Source organism: Pristiophorus japonicus, chromosome 18, assembly GCF_044704955.1.
Source record: "Pristiophorus japonicus isolate sPriJap1 chromosome 18, sPriJap1.hap1, whole genome shotgun sequence".
Lineage (NCBI taxonomy): Eukaryota > Metazoa > Chordata > Chondrichthyes > Pristiophoridae > Pristiophorus > Pristiophorus japonicus.
Genome location: NC_091994.1, coordinates 102,809,053 through 102,831,047, shown reverse-complemented (window position 1 = coordinate 102,831,047; position 21,995 = coordinate 102,809,053). Strand labels below are relative to the sequence as shown.

At 43.9% G+C, this 21,995-nt stretch overlaps 1 protein-coding gene across 3 annotated transcripts in view; it reads left to right on the top strand.

Moving 5' to 3' along the window:
• The window catches only part of acot7 (acyl-CoA thioesterase 7), a 273,074-nt gene that overhangs the window by 136,143 nt on the left and 114,936 nt on the right, over window positions 1–21,995 (top strand). For all 3 annotated transcript variants that reach the window (XM_070861014.1, XM_070861013.1, XM_070861015.1), the window contains one exon: window positions 6,090–6,176. In XM_070861014.1, the coding sequence (XP_070717115.1) occupies window positions 6,090–6,176 (87 nt within the window). The remainder of the gene's footprint in view (window positions 1–6,089; window positions 6,177–21,995) is intronic.

Below are 21,995 nucleotides of genomic sequence, written 5' to 3'. Positions count from 1 at the left end.
GGCTTGGCATACATTTTATTGATTATGCCACTGTGAAGCCGTTTGAGGTGTTTTTCTATGTTAAAGATGCTATTAAATCCAAGTTGTAGTTTAGTATCGTAACCATCTTCAAAAAATGGGCAAGTCCAACTGCGGCAACTACAGAGGAATCTCCCTGCTGTCGGCCACTGGGAAAGTCATCGCAAGAATCCTCCTCAACCATCATCTCCCTGTGGCTGAAGAGCTCCTCCCAGAGTCACAATGCGGATTCCGTCCACTGAGGGGTACAATGGACATGATCTTCAGCGGACAACTACAAGAGAAATGCAAGGAACAGCACCAAGCCCTGTACATGGCCTTCTTTGACCTCACAAAGGCCTTTGACACTGTCAACCATGAGGGACTATGGAGCGTCGTCCTCCGTTTCGGCTGCCCCAGTAGTTTGTCACCATCCTCCGCCTGCTCCACGACGACATGCAAGCAGTGATCCTGACCAACGGATCCACCACAGACCCAATCCACATTCGGACCGGGGTCAAACAAGGCTGCGCCATTGCACCAGCGCTCTTCTTGATCTTCCCCGCTGGAGTGGAACTAAACTATAGAATCAATGGGAACCTATTCAACATTCGTCACCCTCAAGCTAGATCCAAGGACATCCCATCCTCTGTCATCGAACTAAAATACGCGGACGATGCTTGTGTCTGCGCACATTCAGAGGCCGACCTACAAGCCATGTCGACATCTTCATGAAAGCATGGGCCTTACACTAAACATTCGTAAGACAAAGGTCCTCCACCAACCTGACCCCGCCATACAGCACTGCCCCCCGGTCATCAAAATCCACGGTGTGGCCTTGGACAACATGGACCATTTTCCATATCTCGGGAGCTTACTATCATCAGCAAGGGCAGATATCGATGACGAGGTCTAACACCACCTCCAGTGTGCCAGCGTAGCCTTCGCTCACCTGAGGAAGAGAGTATTTGAAGACCAGGACCTCAAATCTGGCACCAAGCTTAAGGTCTACAGGGCAGTAGTGATACCCGCCCTCCTATATGGCTCAGAGACGTGGACCACATACAGTAGACATCTCAAAGTGCTGGAGAAGTACCATCAACACTGCCTCCACAAGATCCTGCAAATCCACTGGGAGGATAGACGCACCAACGTCCGTGTTCTTGCTCAGGCCAACATCCCCAGCATCAAAGCACTGACCACACTCGACCAGCTCCGTTGGTTGGGCCATATCGTCCGCATGCCGGACACAAGACTCCCTAAGCAAGCGCTCTACTCTGAACTCCTACACATCAAGCGAGCCCCAGGTGGGCAGAGGAAACGCTTCAAGGACACCCTCAAAGCCTCCGTGATAAAGTGCAACATTCCCACCGACACCTGGGAATCCCTGGCCCAAGACTGCCCAAAATGGAGGAAGGGCATCCAGGAAGGTGCTGAGCACCTCGAGTCTCGTCGCCGAGAGCATGCAGAAATTAAGCGCAGACAGCGGAAGGAGCGTGCAGCAAATCAGACTCCCCACCCACCCTTTCCCTCAACGACTGTCTGCCCCACCTGTGACAGAAACACTAATTCCCGTATTGGACTGTACAGTTACCTGAGAACTCACTTTTAGATTGGAAGCAAGTCTTCCTCGATTTTGAGGGATTGCCTATGATGATGAGTACATTTGGTGAGTTGTCTGTGGAGGACGGGAGATTACGGTTGAATAGTGAAGTTGTGAGTATTTATACAGAACTTTTTCTTAAAAGTTGAATGGGTGGGGCGGAGTCCATGATAGAATGGATTGTATATAGTCTGGAATGAGTTTGATGTGATGAATGGCCTTTTCTCATTCCTTAGTTGTGCTTTTTCACCTCTGGGACTTGGGTTTCAATCCAGAAAGTTGGATTTTCTGCCTAATCTGTAATGTATGTGTGCAATGAATAGTTTGGCCAATGTTGATCTAGTTTCCAGAACAAACCACCCTACGAAAACAATAACTTGTATTTATATCGTGCCTTTAATGTAGTAAAACCTCCCAAAGTGCTTCACAGGAGTGTTTTAAATTAAAAAAAATAGTTTGACACCGAGCCACATAAGAAGAAATTACAGCAGATGACAGTTTTAAGGAGCGTCTTAAAGGAGGAAAGTACTAGTACAGGTTAAACCTCCCTTATCCGGAACCCTCGGGGCCTGGCCTGTTCCGAATGAGGGATATTTCCGGATAAGGGGAGGTCACGTGTTTCCAGTGTGTGCGCGCGCCGATTTGGCTGAAACGACTGTCAACCAGACGGTCAGTCAGTGAGGCGTTGGCGGGCTGGCGGGCCCCGAAGTTGTCGTCGGGCCCCGAAAGTGTTGTCGGGCTGGCGGGCCCCGAAGTTGTCGGCGGGCCCCGAAGTTGTCGGCGGGCCCCGAAGTTGTCGGTGGGCCCCGAAGGTGTCGGTGGGCCCCGAAGGTGTCGGTGGGCCCCGAAGGTGTCGGTGGGCCCTGAAGGTGTCGGTGGGCCCTGAAGGTGTCGGTGGGCCCTGAAGGTGTTGGTGGGCCCTGAAGGTGTTGGTGGGCCCTGAAGGTGTTGGTGGGCCCTGAAGGTGTTGGCGGGCCCTGAAGGTGTTGGTGGGCCCTGAAGGTGTTGGTGGGCCCTGAAGGTGTTGGTGGGCCCTGAAAGTGTCGGTGGGCCCTGAAGGTGTTGGTGGGCCCTGAAGGTGTTGGCGGGCCCTGAAGGTGTTGGTGAGCCCTGAAAGTGTCGGTGGGCCCTGAAGGTGTTGGCGGGCCCTGAAGGTGTTGGTGAGCCCTGAAAGTGTCGGTGGGCCCTGAAGGTGTTGGCGGGCCCTGAAGGTGTCGGTGGGCCCTGAAGGTGTCGGCGGGCCCTGAAGGTGTTGGTGGGCCCTGAAAGTGTCGGTGGGCCCTGAAGGTGTCGGCAGGCCGTCGGGCTCCTAAGGTGTTGGCGGGCCCTGGGGTGTTGGCGGGCCCTGAGGTGTCGGTGAGCCCCGAAGATGTCAGCGGGCCAGTGGGCTTAAAAGATGATGAGTCCCGAAGGTGTTGGCAGGCCAGTGGGCCCCGAAGATGTCGGCTCCGAAGTTGGGTAAATTTATTTTACATATTTTTCGAGGATTTTTGGTAAATTTATTGTAGGTCTGCAAGTGTAAATGGCCAAGTTCTTTTTTACTTTGATATTTTTCGAGGATTTTGACCGGCCGCGTTGTGTGCATGCGCCACCCAGCGGCCGGGAATGGTTCCAAACGAGAGGTGGTGCTGGATAAGGGAGTCCCGGATAAAGGAGGTTCAGCCTGTACTGCAGTACAACACAAATTGTCAGTCTCATGCAAAAAGCCCATGAGAGTGACCGATATGGTGGAATGGGAGTATCGAACTAATGCAATTAGGAGTTCCTCTTTCAGTTTGGGGTTAAGGTATGCTCTGGGGAAAAGCAGAAGCTGCTTCACTTTGAATTTGGCCAGCAGAAGTTGCAGGACAGCTAACTAGGCTCAGGATAGTTTTCTCCTCCAAGCTTGGCCATTAAGGCTAGTTGTAGTACCCCTACTGCTGTCCTTCCTGAGATTAATAAACTCAGCACAGTCAGGACATTGAACCTGGGATCTTTGAGGTTTGTATGGCTCAGCTATTCACTGCCTTATGTAGCTGAGTCTTTCTCCATGAATTTTATAATTCAGCTCTAATACAAAACTTCAAGTGCCTTTTGCAAAACACAACAAACATTTTGATATACCAGATCATTAAAATCTATGTAGCACAAGATATCTTGTACTGTACTCTGATGAAGCTGTGTGATCCATGGACAAAGCAGATGAAATCAAGATCTTTAGCCCAGTTGGTTAAAGTGAAAGGACTTTTTTGTTGTTTCCTTTGTGTGTTTCATAGACAAACCACATTTGAGCACAATGACTTCATCCCCAATTCATTAATTTTGGAATTTTCAAAAATATACTTTCCCGGACAGCTAAATGTTTAAATTTGCAGTTCCACGGGGCAGGAAGGACATCATGTACAGGATGAGATTTTCTTTTTGCCATATTTCATTCTCTCCTGAAGATGCTGACTCTCGATGAGATATGGTTTCACAGATGCTGGTAGCCATCCGGTACCTTGCTCAATTGGCCAAGCCTCATATCCTAAGCCTGGATAGTGGGTATTGCCAGGCTCTTCAATTGAGCTAGATGATGTCCTCATCTGACTTCTGCACATGTACACCTTGCAGTCGGGGAGAATGCAGAAGATGCGACGGTTTCTTCTATACATGCGTGGACAACCGAAGCAATGGTTTCCAGGAACAAGAACCGTCATCTGCTGAGCCATTGAGGCGCCATTGTGCCATTCTGGCTGACGTCAGCTAGCACAGCACCGACAGCGTATTGAACCCAGTGCCTCTCTGGTCTCTGGACTCAGTATCTCACTGGTCAGTGCATTTACTCACTCAGCCATTTGTTTTGATGCGAATTTGAAGTAGAGATGTTAGAAAAACAGAACGGTAAGGGTGTAATTTTCAACCTCGCCGTCTGGTCAGTAACCTGGCAGATTAGATTGTAAGCTGTTGTAGAACAAAACCGTCCCCGATTTTCATCCCATTCATTTCAATAGGATAAAAATCAAGACAAGTTGTACAATGGGCGGGCGAACCGTTCCACCAGGTTTCCACCCGGGCAGCGAAGTTGGAAATCATAGAAACATAGAAACATAGAAACATAGAAAATAGGTGCAGGAGTAGGCCATTCGGCCCTTCTAGCCTGCACCGCCATTCAATGAGTTCATGGCTGAACATTCAACTTCAGTACCCCATTCCTGCTTTCTCGCCATACCCCTTGATCCCCCTAGCAGTAAGGACCTCATCTAACTCCTTTTTGAATATATTTAGTGAATTGGCCTCAACAACTTTCTGTGGTAGAGAATTCCACAGGTTCACCACTCTCTGGGTGAAGAAGTTCCTCCGCATCTCGGTCCTAAATGGCTTACCCCTTATCCTTAGACTGTGACCCCTGGTTCTGGACTTCCCCAACATTGGGAACATTCTTCCTGCATCTAACCTGTCTAACCCCGTCAGAATTTTATATGTTTCTATGAGGTCCCCTCTCATTCTTCTGAACTCCAGTGAATACAAGCCCAGTTGATCCAGTCTTTCTTGATAGGTCAGTCCCGCCATCCCGGGAATCAGTCTGGTGAACCTTCGCTGCACTCCCTCAATAGCAAGAATGTCCTTCCTCAGGTTAGGAGACCAAAACTGTACACAATACTCCAGGTGTGGCCTCACCAATGCCCTGTACAACTGTAGCAACACCTCCCTGCCCCTGTACTCAAATCCCCTTGCTATGAAGGCCAACATGCCATTTGCTTTCTTAACCGCCTGCTGCACCTGCATGCCAACCTTCAATGACTGATGTACCATGACACCCAGGTCTCTTTGCACCTCCCCTTTTCCTAATCTGTCAGGAATTTGAGGTTGCAGAAAGAGATTTCTGTATTTACACCGGTGTTTCAGGCACTCTATTCTAAAGGATATAGAATCATGAGGAAGGATAAATATGGAAAGTTTATATCCACTGGTCAGTGAATCAGTAACAAGAGCATAAATTTAGGATTAGTACAGGATGCACAAAGGGATAGTTAAAATAAATATTTTTATGTTAAAGGAATATGGAATGTTCTAACCACAAGTGACTATTGAAGCTGAGAATCACACGATTTAAGTGGCAATTAAATAAACACTTCAAGAAAGGTATTAAAGAGCATGGGGATAGATCGGAGAAATAGCTCCAATGTGGAGCTAGCACTGGTACAGATATGATGGGCTAACTCTTGTACTGAAATAGATATGATTTTGCCAATTTTTGTCTGATCATGCTCTTACAATGCATGTTTTACTACGTTAAAGGAGCTATATAAATGCAAGTTGTTGCTGTTGATTCTATTTTTCAATGCATTATGGTAGAACTCCACTGTCGAGTGTCTTCGATTGACACACTGGAAAGCAGATCGTGATATGAAAGGGGTCACCTCAACCATTGACCAATTAATCCATTTTTGTTCGAACTGCTTGGAGAGTGTGTTTCTATTCCAGTAACAATAACTGAGTATTTTTCTCTTGCTTTCTTGTATTGCAGAGCCATTTACCATAGGATACAGCCAATCTAGTCTGATTCACCTTGTGGGACCATCTGACTGTGCCCTCCACAAATACGTTCAAGGAGGTATTGTACTGCTCCATCTGTTACCTTGCTAAATACTCATTAAGCACTGATCATTAAGGGGAGAATGTAGACGAGCGACGGTTTCTTCTGTCCATGTGTGAACAACCGAAGGGATTTACTAGAAATCTGCTGATATCATCTTGCATTGGGCTTGGCTTTAGCTTGTAGAATTTCCATTGCATCAGCACTTTGCCTAGCAGTGTAACCAGCAACAGAGGGGCAAGGATTCCTCTGGCTTCATTGTGTAGCAAAATCATCACCAGGTTTTTTTTTTAAATGTTGCCACATACAGCAGTAATGTCAGGAGACTCTGCTTCTGGAGTGGAGTTTCACATGCTGGGAATTTAGATAGGAGAATCAGACACGGAGGTTAGCTGTAAGCCGGGTGCGCTCACCTTTGCACTCACTTGGCTGATAGATGTTTCCGTCAAGCGCTGGAGGGAAGAGTCTTGGAAAATGTAATCTTTAGTGACCATTGCACAGAGCAATTCCTCCCCCAGAGAGAGTAAATGGCAAAAGGGGAATGACCTTGGAACTATTGCAAGGTGATTGAAGTACACAAGCAAACACAGGCACATGAGGTGTGGCAATCATCACGATTGTGTATATAGACAATGATAAGGAATATATTGCTTTATTAGGATGAATGAATTAAACTGCTGTTGAATATGAACATTTGTGACCAGTTTTTTAAGTTAGCGCATCTGCAGATGAGATTATCGGTTGTGAATGCGTTAATCAATAATGATGGTGTCCCAAGCGTTAGATGGCAGCTTTTACTTACTGTTTCGAGGCGAGTTAACATCAGATGCCTCAGTGAATTTCAAACAGCGCCAACAGATGTCCCTTGAAATTTAAGCAACCTGTTGCTAGTTCCACAATGTACTGATGACACATATCTGGGCTCTTCTGTCTGCAGAGAATGACTTCCCTCAGCTTGAAAGAGACCTACACCCCTGCCACCTCCTGAATCAGGCTGTTTATTTCTTCACAGAAGCATGGAAAAATCTCCCAGATTAGTTTCCATGGGATTGTTGAATGGTATCTTATGTTGCTGATCTGACCAACAGATTGCTATTTTGGTTACCTGTCATTGCTGCTGCCAGAATTGAGATTGCAGGTTAAAGTCAGTGGGAGGATATTTTTTCCTGTTTGCTAATATAATCAAAGAAGAAGTCGAAGAAACTCAATTTTATGCAGACGCTGCTTTTTCACGAACATTATCAAACAAAGGAACACAAACGTCAGTGATTTCAATGATTGGTTGAAAAACACCCATACAAATGAAGGTTAAACCGGGGAAAAAATCTTTCAAAGGGAAGGACAGTCTAAGGGTAGTACTTTTTGTTGAAAGTACTGGCCCATTTTCTAAAAGAAAATATTAACCACGGGAGAATTTTGATTGACGCTTTAAAAATTTTTTTAATCAATTTTATTCCTGGCATTCCGAGCTGTGATACCCTGGAAGAGCTCGTGACTGGGAATGCTACTTTGCCACCCAATAGCGAAGGTTACTGATGTCCCTAAGGCTCTCAGACAGATCTGAAATTGTGGCCCCTGCTGTTCCAATACAACAGCTCTGGAATACAAGAAGGCAACATTGATCTCACTGCAGCAGTCTAATATAGAGAGGGCGATGACTTGAGGGTCTTCATGTGGGTAGCAAAATTCACAATTTAAAAAAAAAACTGAATCAAAGTTCTCAGGGGTAAGATTTTCTTTGACCAAAAAGTACTTCCCTATACTTTCCTTCCCCTTTACATTAGAAACATTGCTCTTCTCTTTATTTATTGATGCTATTATGGTCATTGCTCCTCTAAACTTTCCTCTCGTGTTCCTTGTTAGTTCCAAATGCGTGGTCTTATATGACTCCCTGCCTCCTCATTGTAGTAATATAAAGCCTCATTGCACTATTTCCTATTGTAATCCAGTCTTCTGCCAGTATCCCAAAACTGAGGAACTCCAGAATCTCCTTCAGTCTTCCTTGCTCCCACAATCATCAGACTTTTAAAATCCCCAAGTTTCATGTCACTTAACCACTACTTGATTTATCGCATCTTCTCTCCTACTCTTTGTGTGTCCTGCAAGCTGGGCCTTGCCCTGAACATAACTTTCAAGAAAAACAATGTAAAGAAAACACTGGATTGAGTTCAAAGATAATAACACATTTCAGTGTTCTGGCGATTTATTCAACTGCTCAAGCTTGGAGTTACATCTTCTTAACCCCACAGTGTGTCCTATATGACTAGGGAGCAGGAATAATGGGCATATTAACAATGTAACGGTGAGCCCCGCTTTATTCTACCATTATCCATTCTTTGACACTCCCTTACTTAACTGTAGTCTTTAACCTCACTGATTCAGAATTAAGCTGCAAACGGTCACTGGGACAGAGTGGCTATTTTACTTCGAGGAGCATCAGCGCATTAGAAGAAGCTGGCCACATCCAGGACAATGTTGTATTTGACTTTGCTCTGGACTGAACTAGATAAAAAGCACATTGTAGTTCCACTGTAATTGTGCGCCTCGTGGCTATCTCTAATTACCTACCCTGGGAGAACACACCAATCAAACACCTTCCTGCCAGAGTTGTCGGAGACAAAGCCAGAGACCTTTTTGAAACCATTCCAGCTCACACTGGGGTGGGTGCCAATTCATTACTGCCCCTAAGGTGGCAAGCTGTCCCCTGATGGTCTGAACTCTTATACTGTTTAATCTGCAATTAATAGGCAATTAAAATAGGATTACCAGCAAAACAGCGCACCCTTTTGTGTTTCTATATAATCCATCCATCATTTGTAATTTTATCCCGGTGAAAGATATATCCCTTTTTTGCAACAGAAACTTAACTGTGCCTTTGAAAATGATCTCTGGTGAAGAGGCCAGTAGGGTTCCTGAACTGGGACCTTCATTTTTTTCCCCACTGGCACTCACCATTTGAACCAAAATATATATATTTTTTTAAGTAAACTGAAAGAGACACAAAGAAAATTAATTATAATTCTCTGGAAATATTTTTGTTTCAAGGTGCACTGATGTTAAAGGGATGTGCTTTTCATTAAAAACTGTTCAGGGTGGTCATCCTGAATGCTCGGTTGGTAAACCCAGTAGCCTAGATTTTTTGCTGGAGTAATGACAGGGGTGTACAATATGTCTGCCCTAATATGGGCAAGCGCAATGAAATGCTACGCAAATGACCAAAATATATCATCTGATGTATCTTCTGTCATTTGTGCTATAGCAACGCTGGACACAAGGGATGTCTGATTGTCTCTAGCATCCAGCATTGCTATGACAGCACAGGCATCAATTTAATTTTTCTTTCCCAATTTGAACTGGCAGCACAGAGGCCTCTGAGGTCTGTTCTCTCCCCCCCCACCCCCCCAAATTTCCAGGTGGTCGTCCCACCAAAATTATGTAAATGACTCTCGGGAACCTACCAAAATCAGGGCGGAAGATCGGGAGCATCCTTATGGCAGGCAGTGGTCCCTACCCACTGCACTTCCACCAGTGTAATGGCTAAGCAGAGATCCAGGCTAGTGCATGACTGAGCCTTACGGAGCAAAATGGCCTGAGGTTTGATTTCATAGCCTGCAGTGAGGTCACGAATTGCAGGTGGGGCAGGGTGAGGGAGGTGGAAAGCAGCCAGGATTACAGATCCTGCTTGCTCTCCTGCTTCTGCTGCTGGGAAGCGTCCATGTTTGTGTCATCCAGCTGAGGACAGAATTGGGCTGAAATGTTTGGCATCGTTTGCTTTCTAAACATTTTTATTGTGCCGCAAGTATGTCATCGTGACAAATTTACCATGGCTGTTGCAGCCCTTTGTATCTCCAAAGTAACAAAGATACTCTGTTTGACGGAAACTACAGCCCAGATTTTCTTCTGCCATTATTTCAATGCTGGCTTCAACCTATTTAAAATGAACGGAGGTTGACTATTTTAAAAATAACATCGATCAGAAAATCTGGGCTTTTTTGTCATTTGGTTTAACAGTAATTTAGAGTTGGAGGTTCTGCATCTGTCACACTGAAGGTGGACTCTGCTCTGTTGTAACTGATTTTAATAAGTTCTTATTCTGGATTCAGTTCCTGTCCTGTGCCCATAAATCTACTATGAATCATTAACATTTCTGTCAGTAATTTTATTTTTAGAAAATTCTGCATCTCTTCCTAGTGGAGCCTGTAATGATGTTAAATAGTTTATTGCAAATTAATAAAGAGGAAGTGAACTGACTCTAACTGTTTCTATGACTCGTACAGCATGGAAAACACACACTTATTTTAACAAAGTTACAGTGACTTTTCAGTAAAGCGGCCTTGGCCCCGTGCCCCAGTGAATTGATTTCACCTTCCAGTCCCTCCATGGCCTAGTTCCATCCTGTCTTCGAAATAATCTCCAGCATATTGTCTCGGCCTGCAATCTCTGTCATCACTAGTTGTCCTCCACTCTCTCCATCAGAGGCTGAACCTTTAGCCATTGTGCCATGAACACTTGGGAATCTCCTACTCTCCCAGGACTTCAAAAGTCTAGAACGCCACATCTTTCTCATCCTCCCTTTCCCATTACAGTCTACAATCTTTTAAAGTTTGGCAGTGCCTAACCATTACTATGATTTATGTTGGCTGCTATCCCACTCTTTTAATCCTTATTGGTGTCCTTCACTGTGGGCTTTGGCTCTTCACCTAGATTTTCAATAAGAAAAGTAACAAAACTATTGCAAGTACAGGGCTGAAAATAATTATTGAGACAACGACGCCAAGTTGAACATTGACTGATGTGGAGGTAGATTTTCCTGGCCCATATTTGGGCCTATAGGGTCGTCTGAGCGCAGTGATTGCACGTAAATCAGGCCGAGATGAGCACACCATTGGAAAGCAGCTGGCCTGAATTTCCACCTATTAATGTTAGCAAATGGAAAATTGGGCTGAGTCCCTTATTGGTGTGCGCCTTTTCTTGTCCGATTAATCCTATGTTTATTGCGTCCAGAAAATCCAATAATCCCAGGCGCAGGAACAGGAAAATCTAACACATATTGACTCTTTTTAAAAGGACATTTTTGGAAAAACCTTTCTTTTCAATGAGTTACATTTATGGGCTTTTCTCATCTTCTAAACCTTGTTTATTATCAATAGACACTGATCTTTGATCAGAGAAGGTTGAGAGAGGTCAAATATAAGTGTTCAATATTTTGAAAGGGTTTGAAGGGGTTAATAAAGACTGTTCCCATTGGTTGTTGAATTTTTAACACAGGAGCATAAATTTAGGACTGGAAGGAAAAAATTATTAGCAAATGAAATGGATTACCATAAACTGAGTCAATCACAACATTTACAGGGGGGTTTAAGATAAACTCTTGAAGAAAAATATTACAAGATAATGGGGAATAAGCAGGCAATGGGATTGGAGAGCTGTGATAGGGAACGTTTGTTGGCACAGACACAATGATCTAATGGAGAATATCTGTGATTCTATAATTATGGTGTGGAAATCAGCAGCAAGGAATTTTCCCAGGAGGCTGCAAGCAGCTCTCAGCAATATTTAATATTTCCTCCCTATGGTGATCCACTGCTTAAAAGAAAGGTTACCTCTCTGAGTTTCATTACCAATAACGCTGTTGAGCAGTGCAGAGCGAGAGTAAGCGTAGTTCGACTCACAGCACTGACTATTCTCCGTCTAAACAGGGCACACATTGAGCTGCTCGAGCATGTAAGCAAGGGCTAGAGTGAGTGAATCCTGTGGCGTTCTGACAGGACCAGAGTCTGTGCGTGGAACTCGATTTCTTGTTTAAAAGCAGAAGTCGCTGGCAATGCACAGCAGATCCAACAGCATCTGACAGACTCGCACTGTTTGTGGAGACCCTTTATCCTGAAAACCTTAACTTGTCTATTCTAATTTCAAAAACCGATGGACCTGCTGCGTATCTGCAGCATCTGAATATTTATATTTATTTATATATATTTATAACCAAAACCAGGGCCATAAATAGAAGATAGTCACTAATAAATCCAACAAGGAACAGGAGAAACTTATTTACCTGGAGCGTGGTTAGAATGTGGAACTTGCTACCACAAAGAGTAGTTGAAGCGAATAGCATAGATGCATTTAAGGGGAAACAGATAAGTACATGAAAGAGAAAGGAATAGAAGGTTATGTTAATAGGGTGGGGGGAGGCTCATGTTGAGCATAAACACCAACAGAGACCAGTTGGGCCAAATGGCCTGTTTCTGTGTTGTAATTTTGATGTAATATGTAAACTTCTGTTTTGATTTCAGATTTTCAGCGTTTGTGTTTCTAATTTCCATTTCTTTTTGTATTTAAGTATTCCCTATCACTGTACATTTAAAGAATTTCTCATACAGTTCAAATCTGCGTGCTGTTGCAAGTTTTTGGCTCTCTAATGCACCTTTTTTCTGTTACCAAGAAGAGCTTTTTTGCTTGTTGCCATGGAAACGCTGGTGAAAATACTAAGGGGGCCTGCAGGTGTATCGTTGGAACTAAATTCAAATATCAATGAATCCTTTTGAAGCCTACAGCACAGTTGGGAGCAACTCAGTATTTTAGAATATCCTGATACAGTGCAATATTCCTACATGTCTGCTGCATTAGACTGTAGCCTAGTAATTGGTTTGTACTTTATAACTTAAAAGCATAGTTGGAATCATGAATGGTGTGTTTTTATTTCTCATTTCTTGGGCCAAATGGTCAGCTTCTATGTTGTACTTTCTATTTCCAAATTCTGAAGGCAAAGCATATTATGGATACATTGCTTGATAATGTACCAAGGGACTGTTTGAATGATTTTACTGTTGATATGTTGCAGCTCCAGTAACCCCAGTGGTTCAGTTGGTAAAAGCTGCGATTAGCTGTGGTATATAGGCCCTTAGATGCCAAATTCAATCCGAGGTTTATGCTCAGCCAAAGTGGGCAGTAGAGTGCTACATTTGGCCACTGGACCTGTATTGGGCAGGGAAGAATCTATATTCTGTCCATGGAGCCCTGCTGGAAAGTATGTGATGGGTAAGGACCCTTCATGGCGGAATAGCCTGTTAACACTCACTATCGAGGCTCACACGTGAAGAATGACCAGTTGGTGAGGTACTGCAGGTCACACTGAGAGGAACAATGTCCGAGGGAGACTTAAAACCTTCAGGACAAGCAAAATAAAACCTGTCTCTCCAAATAAAATGATCAATTCCACTATGAAGAAACATTTCATAAAACATTGTTGAATAGATTATCAGCAAGAATTTTACATGGCAGTTTATTTGATGTAGTTTACAATCACTTTCACATTTTCTTTTCCTAATTTCTTTGTACACGTGATTGAAATGAACAATTGTAGTTTTTGACTATAATGGTTGCGGTGTAAAAAATGTGTACATAATTGCCCAGTAGTATAAAGGCTAAAACTTGCCAGGTATTATCAGATGGCTTGGTAATGTAGTAAGACCTGGCAGCGTGCAGTCAATACTGTAGTACTGCGGTGGTACTATAAAGTCTGGTAGTACTGTATTTGGGTGGTATCATAAAACCTTATAGACTGTCTTCACACTGCCAGGCCTTGTAGTGTGCAGACAGTACTATAAAGCCATTTTTAGGTCTGATTCCAAGAGATTTGTATTCACTGTTAAATCTGGCCTCCTTATCCAGTGGCAGTTATAGACATAGATATAGGGGCTTAAGATTCTTCTACCCTGGATAAAGAAGTATGAATGTGGCTTATGGTCCTTTAATGTCCCTCTGGTACTTTACGGCCTTGCAGTGTGCAGGCGGTACCTGGTAGCATGCAGACAATACCATTATAGGGTCTGGTAGTTTACAGCCATATTATGGGACCCACCCAGAGTGTAAGTGGTACTATACGGCCTGGTCGTGTGTAGATGGTGCTGTGAGGCCTGGTAGTGTGCAGGCAATACTATAAAGCTGTGGGGCCTAGTATTGTGGAGACCGTACTATAAGGTTAGATAATGTTACACAGTACAATCTGATCCCGCAGCATGAACGCGAATGAGTGGAGTGTTGATGCATAACAATTTAAAAGGATATAGGGTGATTCCCAGTGCTGCTTGTTTGAGTCACTGATCCATGGTATGGAGAGAGTTCATTTCTCATTGTTTATGTTTGGGTGCTCCATTATGGGAGGAGCTGGAGGGGAGAAGGGCAATGCTACAATTAGTCACTCTGCCACAAGTCTGCTTTCTGTCGGCAGGTGATGGAGTATGGACAGGAGTCACCGAATGGTATAAAGCATTTACTCTGGGGAGAAAAGGAAATTTAATAATAAATCAATTATCGGCCCCATTTGCTGCCTGCAGTGCGTTTACTGGATATTGAACATTGTGTTGCTTTCATGATCTGGTTCTTTATTAAAAATGTAATTATCTTTTTCCAGCCTCTAGTTCAATGCCTCACAGCGTGTTTGCTGAACAGTTTTTCAGCGCGGCGCTGAGTTCTTGCTGATAACAAAATTCGTTTGAAGTTTGATTTTGTGTATTATTTGAAATAATTCGGTTGCAGTGTTTTCTTTTTGTACGGCGGCCTTTGTCACTTGTTCTTTATTCACGGAGTAGAGAGGCACTGATTCTCACTCGGCGGGAGTCGGGCTGGGGGAAATCAACAACTGTAGGATCAGCGTCCAGGAGCAGTACTGCGTCCCTCGCTGTAGGTCGGCAGCCCACTGATATCATCAACAAGCGCCTCCCACAAACAAGGTAGTCCAATCTGTACAGAATCATGCGCTGAAATTAAAGTTGTTCTTCACGATCGGGAGGTCTAATAGCAAACTCTGTCTATTCCCTCCTAGCATGGTGGTGCAGTGCACTAGAGCATTAATATGTGGCATTTTGCCAGCAGCGGGACACGAGTTCAATTTCATGCCACTTAAGTTTTAATTTTCAGCCCCATGTTGCGGCTGAGACATGAAGCAGAGGCCGGGGTGAGACCCCCTCAGGGAGTGGGGGGGGCGGGCGAGCGACGATTCACAGCAAGAATTGCCCACAAGTCCCATAAGTGTCATTTCTTTTTTTCTTTGTTCCCCTTTCCCCCCCCCCCCCCCCCCCCACTCTCATTCAATTTTTACCCTTCTCCTTCTGAAGGCATTCACTCATTTGTGGGGAACGGTACCACAGCCACTCGTCAAAATGCACATCCTTCATGTGCGAGAGTAAGCAAGAGCAGAAATCCTGCCCGACATGCCCATCCGTAGCCCCGAGGTGGTCAGGCCAATTGTCGCAGCCTTGCTGCTGCCCATGGTCGAGATCAGCACTGACCAGGGGTAGAACCAGAGGCTTTCTTGGTCTGCGATAACTCAACACTTCTCACTGCTATAAACAGTTCAGCCATCAAGGGGCAGTGTTCGAGCAGTTGGCTTAGAGCAGCATTGGCAAATGCCTGTAAGCAGGTTTCCGTCTTGGAAACAGTTAGTACATGGCCTGTGGAAAAACTGCAAGCAAAACCAAGAGAAGAAGAAAGTAAAAAGAGTTATACATTTTCCAGTCAACCTAGAGAAATCTGATAATTTGGCCCCGGCCACGCTATTCTCTGTCAGAGTTACTGCTTAGTGCTCAGGAGGAGGAGCCCTGGCTGAATTATTTCCCCTTCCTAACCCTGGTACACTGAGGTTGTATCCCACCAGCTGGCCCATCTGAAATCAAACCAAGGATTAAACCTGGGGTTGGCCTATTATGTATGGTTGGGTTCCATATTGGGCAGTGCATTTAGCCACTAAGCAATGGATTGAGCTCCTCAAGTAATTTCCTATTAAACATTGAAATGGGCCCTGTTGCACTTTCTAGATCTGCTCTAACAAATGACTGATTGACAGTGGGCATGAACTTGTCACTTCATTCACTTAACAAATACATCAGTTGGACTGGTTTCACTGGCTTCGAACAGTATACTTTTTGTTTTTAACATGAGATGCAACGGCCACCTCACATTAAAAAAAAACACGCACAGGCACCTTCCGCCCTTCACGATGTAGTTCGGGATCTGGAATATTAGGTCCTTCATTGAAACACCTCTGAACTCATCCTTTTTTGGCGTGGAAGCAAGTCATCCTCGTTTCGAGGGACTGCCTATGACTATCACTTTTACACAGCTCAAGTTGATATGATGCTAAGCGTAATTCATTTGGGCAGTCTGAATCCAATTTTGTTGTGGGCATGACTCCACAGCACAAAACTACTCACAAATGAGTACTAAAATTGGCAACCTTGCTCGGAAAGACCTTGAGGATGGTTGCTTGAGGAGATAGAGAAGCAGCATATTGTTGCAGCAGAGGGTGGTCTTTGGCTGGCAATTAAAGAACAATGTAGAGTGCTGTATGAACTGAGATTACCCTGGAGCTGTGTAGAAACCTCATTGCTTTACTCTATTTCAGTGTGCGGTTCTAATTATTTAATATTGTAGTCAGATTTTTACAGTATTCAGGTGCACTGAAAGACCCCATCCCTGGATCTTAACTTTATCTTAATACCAAAGCAAAATACTGCGGATGCTGTAAATCTGAAATAAAGAGAGAAAATGCTGCAAATACTCAACAGGTCAGGCAGCTTCTGAGAGAGAGAAACCGAGTTAAGGTTTCAGGTCGATTACGGTCATTAACTCTGTTTCTCGCTCCACAGAGGCTACCTGACCTGCTGAGTATCTACAGCATTTTCTGTTTTTATTTCTTAACTTTACCTGTTGTCCATTCCTCCTCTTCCTTTTGGTCAATCCTACAAAGGGCTTGCCTATCTCCCACTTTACAATTCTTTTCATTTATTCTCCACAGGCACAGTGGGCCGAATGGCCATCTACGTTGCATCATTCTAGGTTAATTTATCTTTTTGTGCGTATCAAGCTAAGGGATGGATCATTTTCCTATGTCAGCATAAAGCACTTCCAGATCGGTTCTAGCACTCCAGCCCAACAATGTCCCCAAGCCCCAATCTTAGAAGTGCAACTCGGCTGCGGCATTTATTTTCCATTTCCCACAAGGACTATCCTTAAGCCTGCCTGAGTGACTGCCAGTTTGGAGCTGGATCGAGGCTGGCCAAACATGATTCACATCAGACCCTTCCAGCCAACAGATAGACGAGACTTTCAGTTTGTTAGTCTGGACTGATCTTAAACCCAGGTCCCAGAGGTAATCGGTCTCTGTCTAATCCGTGCAACATCCATTTCCCATACAGTTTCTGGTTCTAACAAAGCGGCCACACCAAAAAAAATATCTTTACAATTTTTGGATGATGATGAACCTGCTATGTAGTTGCAGCATTTTCAGTTTTGATTCCAAATTTGCATCATTTATTTTTTCCTATATTGCAATAGTAAATGATTTATATTCCAGCCTCCAAGAAGCAACCTGATTTATATGTGGAAATGCATATTTACAAAAAATGATCATCCACATTCCTTTTGTTCTGCAAATAGTGAATTTTTTGGAAAAAATGTACAATTGCTGGTGAAATTTTCAACTATCTGAAATAATCTGTCAAATGTCACACCTTAAAAGTGAGGCCTTACATTTCACTGTGAACAATGGCACAAGATATCCTCGAATACTTATTTGTCAAAGTAAATACATTCTTAAAAATAATTCACCATCATATACTTGCAACCTCAGCACGCAGCTGCACTGTGTACCCCAATGTTACAGCTGAGCTATTTGCCAGAACATTATGTTAAGAGGTTAAATAAAAGAAGCTGAAATGTAAAAGGCTTCACAGTGTGTGATTTTGGTTCAGTTCTTCATATTCCCAGCCATTTCTACATTTTTATGATGACTCCACATAGATTTAGTGTCAATTTTTCCATATGGCTTTTTAAAAGAACGTGGGACACAATCGGAAAGGAATTGCCGTGGGAATTGAAAATCTCTTCAATAGATTTTACAATTCCGTAAAAAAAGCTGACATTGAAATAAGGTCTTTCTGCCCACTGCAGCTCATCCCTCTAGTACCCTAACTCTCCCAGTTTAGTCCTGGTGTTTTTTGTCTCTGTTATCCTGCTTGGTAGATTATTCCAGATGCTTATCGCCCTTTATGTAAATCAGACATGTCTGATATCTGTTTTAAACATTAGCTTTGTAAACATTTCCCCAGCTAGTTTTTATCTGGCGCTAAGAGTGCTGGCATTGCATTGTCACATTGTTATCATCCCAAACCTTGTCTTGGCTCAGCACTGGGAGCTGGATTGCTGTAATGTGCCCCTGTGCCTCGTTATTGATGTTACCCAAGTCTTTTAAACGCTGTACGCAAGCGAGTGCTGTTCAGTCTGATGTTGCATGACAAACTTAAGCAAAAACCAAAATGTTATCAAAATAATTAATTGAATACAAAAATAGACTTCCATCTATTTTGAACAGGTTGAATAGTCAATAACCCTTAGACTGAAGGCTACTCTCGGGAATTCTGGTCTCTCATGGCAGATTCTTTTTCGTTTATTCATTGCAATACTGAAAGTCAAGCTGATATTACAGCAAACTGAAAAAGCCATTCATGAGACAAGTAGTTTTATTGATCTAATATACAAAGGTGATAAGTAAAGAATTCTTTAAATCATTTGCTCACCCTACCTTCGTTTTTCTCGCCTATTCTATTGATCATATACTTTCATTTTCTGAAAATTCAAAACAACTTTGCTATTTTCCATTGCTTTGTGGATCCCGCTGTCTATTTTGAAGGTGGAATGTACTTTTTTTTTAAAACCTGGCCTCTTTCTGGCTGATAACTAGCTCCAAAGTTGATAATTTAGCCAATGAAGGCTTAGATGCCTGAAGATTGACATACGTGCTTTATAAACATGGCCAGATCAATCTCTGACACAATTTCCCAGCGTCCAGTCGAAGCCAATTATTGGCCGTTACCTTTTCTTGAGCACCAACAGCTGGAAGGATATAAATCGCCTGTAGCACACCAAGGCTGATGAGTTAAACTCAATCACACTGTGATTGCATTTAACTGATGAGGATAAATGATTTTTGATTAAATGTAATTTGGCACTGAAATAATATGAGCCTCTTGGTGGCAATGTATGGAGTAGGCACCTACAAGTTGAAGGCTGAAGGAAAATTACTTTCAATTGCCTAGTGAATAATAAACTATTCTTTCTGGAAGGGCTAGTGCAGCAGTTCTTATAGATTGTAATTTCTATCTTTTGATTTACGCCTAGTGCTGGCCTGAATTGCTTCAGGTTCCTTGGTGATGACTATTTCTAAAGGAACGAACTGATAGCAACAAAAGCCTTTGCTGATACAGTTAAAAGTGTAAGTTTAGAATAACACGCAGTCTGCGGTATTGTGAGACGATAGTATACCGAGATAAAAGAGAAACTACAAATGCTGGAAATTTTGAAATAAAAATAGGAACTGCTGGGAATGCACAGCAGGTTGGTCAGGTTGTGATGAAAGGTCCCGTTCCAAAATGTTAACCTGCCTATTTTCTTTCAGAATTTGATGCAAGTGCACAGCAGGTCAAACATTTTCTGTTGCTATGTCAGTACCTGTAGTACATTGAGCAGTTGAGATAGCATTATGAAGCAGGCAGTAACACTATAAAGCATGTTATTCTTTAGAATATACACAGGCTATTGTTTGCTGTTTGCATTTTATTTAATTTTCAGGCAGGATATCCTAGTGGATATTGCTGGCTAGGCAGCACCCGTAATAATATCATGACATTTGATACTTGATACTGCACCGAGTGATGTGACAAACCATGAGAATGGGACTGATTTAACTTTATACTATCATAGCTTAGGGGACTGCGGGATGTTGGCCTTTCATCTCTTGGACCTGGGTTCAAATGCAGCCCAGACAATGAAGCAAAATACTCTTCTTGTCTGTTGACTGTAAGGGACCTAAGTGAAATGAGCTTGGGCAGTCACTGCCCATGCTAACAACTGGAATGACAGTCCATAATTAGCACTGTTCGGAGATTGGAGATGTGGCACATTGATGAGGCAAAGCAGGGAGAGCTTTACTCTGAATCTCGCTGTGCTTTATCTGACTTGAGAGTGCTTGATGTTGAAACTGGTTGCCTGAAAAGGCAAGTCTACCATTCCTACGCACCAACATCCGACAAATAACTAACGTATGTCGTTATTCCACAGGCACATTAACTGTTTTAGGCAGTATTCTGTGGGGAAATTACTGCAAATATACAAAGACAGTGGCCGGAATTTTCTCAAGGGATTGGGGGCAGGAGCCTCAGGCGGGCGGGAAAACCGGGAGGCTGGGTTTCCCACAGGCCTTGCCGACTTTAAGGGCAAGGCCTAATTTGAATGCGAGACTTCGGATTCCCGCCCGCAGCCAGCCAGATTGAGAGGCTGGCTGGCTACGGGCGGATAGGCCTCAGAAGCGAGGGTCCAGTCCAGGAGAGGGATAGCAAAGGGGGGAGTCGGCAATTGGTCGGGGATTGGCAGGGTCGGGGGGGGGGGGGGGGGGTTGGATTAGCTGGGGATTGGAGATCGAAGGGGGGAAGAGAGGATCGGCAGGGGTCGGGGACTGGGGTGGGAGCTGGGGGAGAGGATTAGCAGGGGTCGGGGATTGCTGGGGCGGGCTGGTTAGCGATCGCGGGGAGATCTGGGGGTGGAAAGGGGTGGTCAGTTAAGGATCAGGCCTGGCCACCGGAGGATCGTGGCTGACCTCATCATCGTTGGGTGGGGGAGGGAGGTGTGGGGCGTGATCAGAGGCCTCGTGGGCGGGTCTCTGATCGCGATGACTGGGTTAGGTAGGTATGAAACTGCTTAAATCCTGGATGCAGCAGTCTGTTTAACTCCTGGGTTTCACAAACCCGCCCACAGGCAGTTAAACACAAAATAGATGGCGATAAAGAGGCTTCCAACCACATTACAATATTTAAATTGAGGTAACGCCTCCTGGGAGCGGGTTGGTCGCCCGACCCCCCCATCTTACCTCCAGGACGGGTTGGCAATCCCATTTATAAGACTTTAACTGCCCCCAAGCTCCAAACCCACCCCTTTTCTCGGGGAAAATTCCAGCCAATCAGTTTCAATATACTCCTTTCTTTTATTAATTGGTGTTTTGTTTATCTGTGGGGGGGGGGGAAACGTAATTTTTGCTTTTTGAATATTTAAAATTAAAAGAAATGTAAAAGTTTTGGACTCTCTGCAAAACTCAAGAATTTCAAAGGAGGAAGGAAGAGTGGTAATCACAGAACTCTCTTTAAACAGTATAATGGTATTATGCTCAGTTGAAAACCTTGACACTGCTGAAGACTAGGAAGTGCAATTTTTGTGATCCAAGAAGCTGGTTACCATGGGAACAGTTCATTATCGGGCAGTTCCTTTTTTTTAAATTATACAGCTTCAGGCAGTGATTAGAAAATATTCTCTGAAGGAGTGAATTAATTTACAGTTCTAAAATTAGAATGTTTTTGTCACCAGTAATTGCAGGCCTGAAAGTCGTGGCCTCAAGTTTCGTGAAAATACCAGAATCTCCCGTAGCGATTTTGTGTTTCAATTCTGTCATAGGTTGATTGGACTATCGTCTCTTGAAAAGAATTGCATACTGAGACTGGCGATGTAGCTTACCTGGTACATCCTTCGTGTGGAGAAACTTAAGCCCTTTGGTAAATTATAGTCGAGAACATTATGCGCTTCAGCATTTCAAAAATTCTTCTTTCGTGCTTTTGGCATGTATCCTACATGGCTACTGTTGGTACTATCACAAGGTGTGCCACCAGAGGGCACCGCAGTGGGAGACAGGCCACCAGTTGTGATCCTCACTCTGGAGTTAGCAAATAAAGGACTAAGGTCACTACAGTTCAAGTATAGCACACTGCCTCGTGGAGTCATTATTAGAGCATCCAAGGA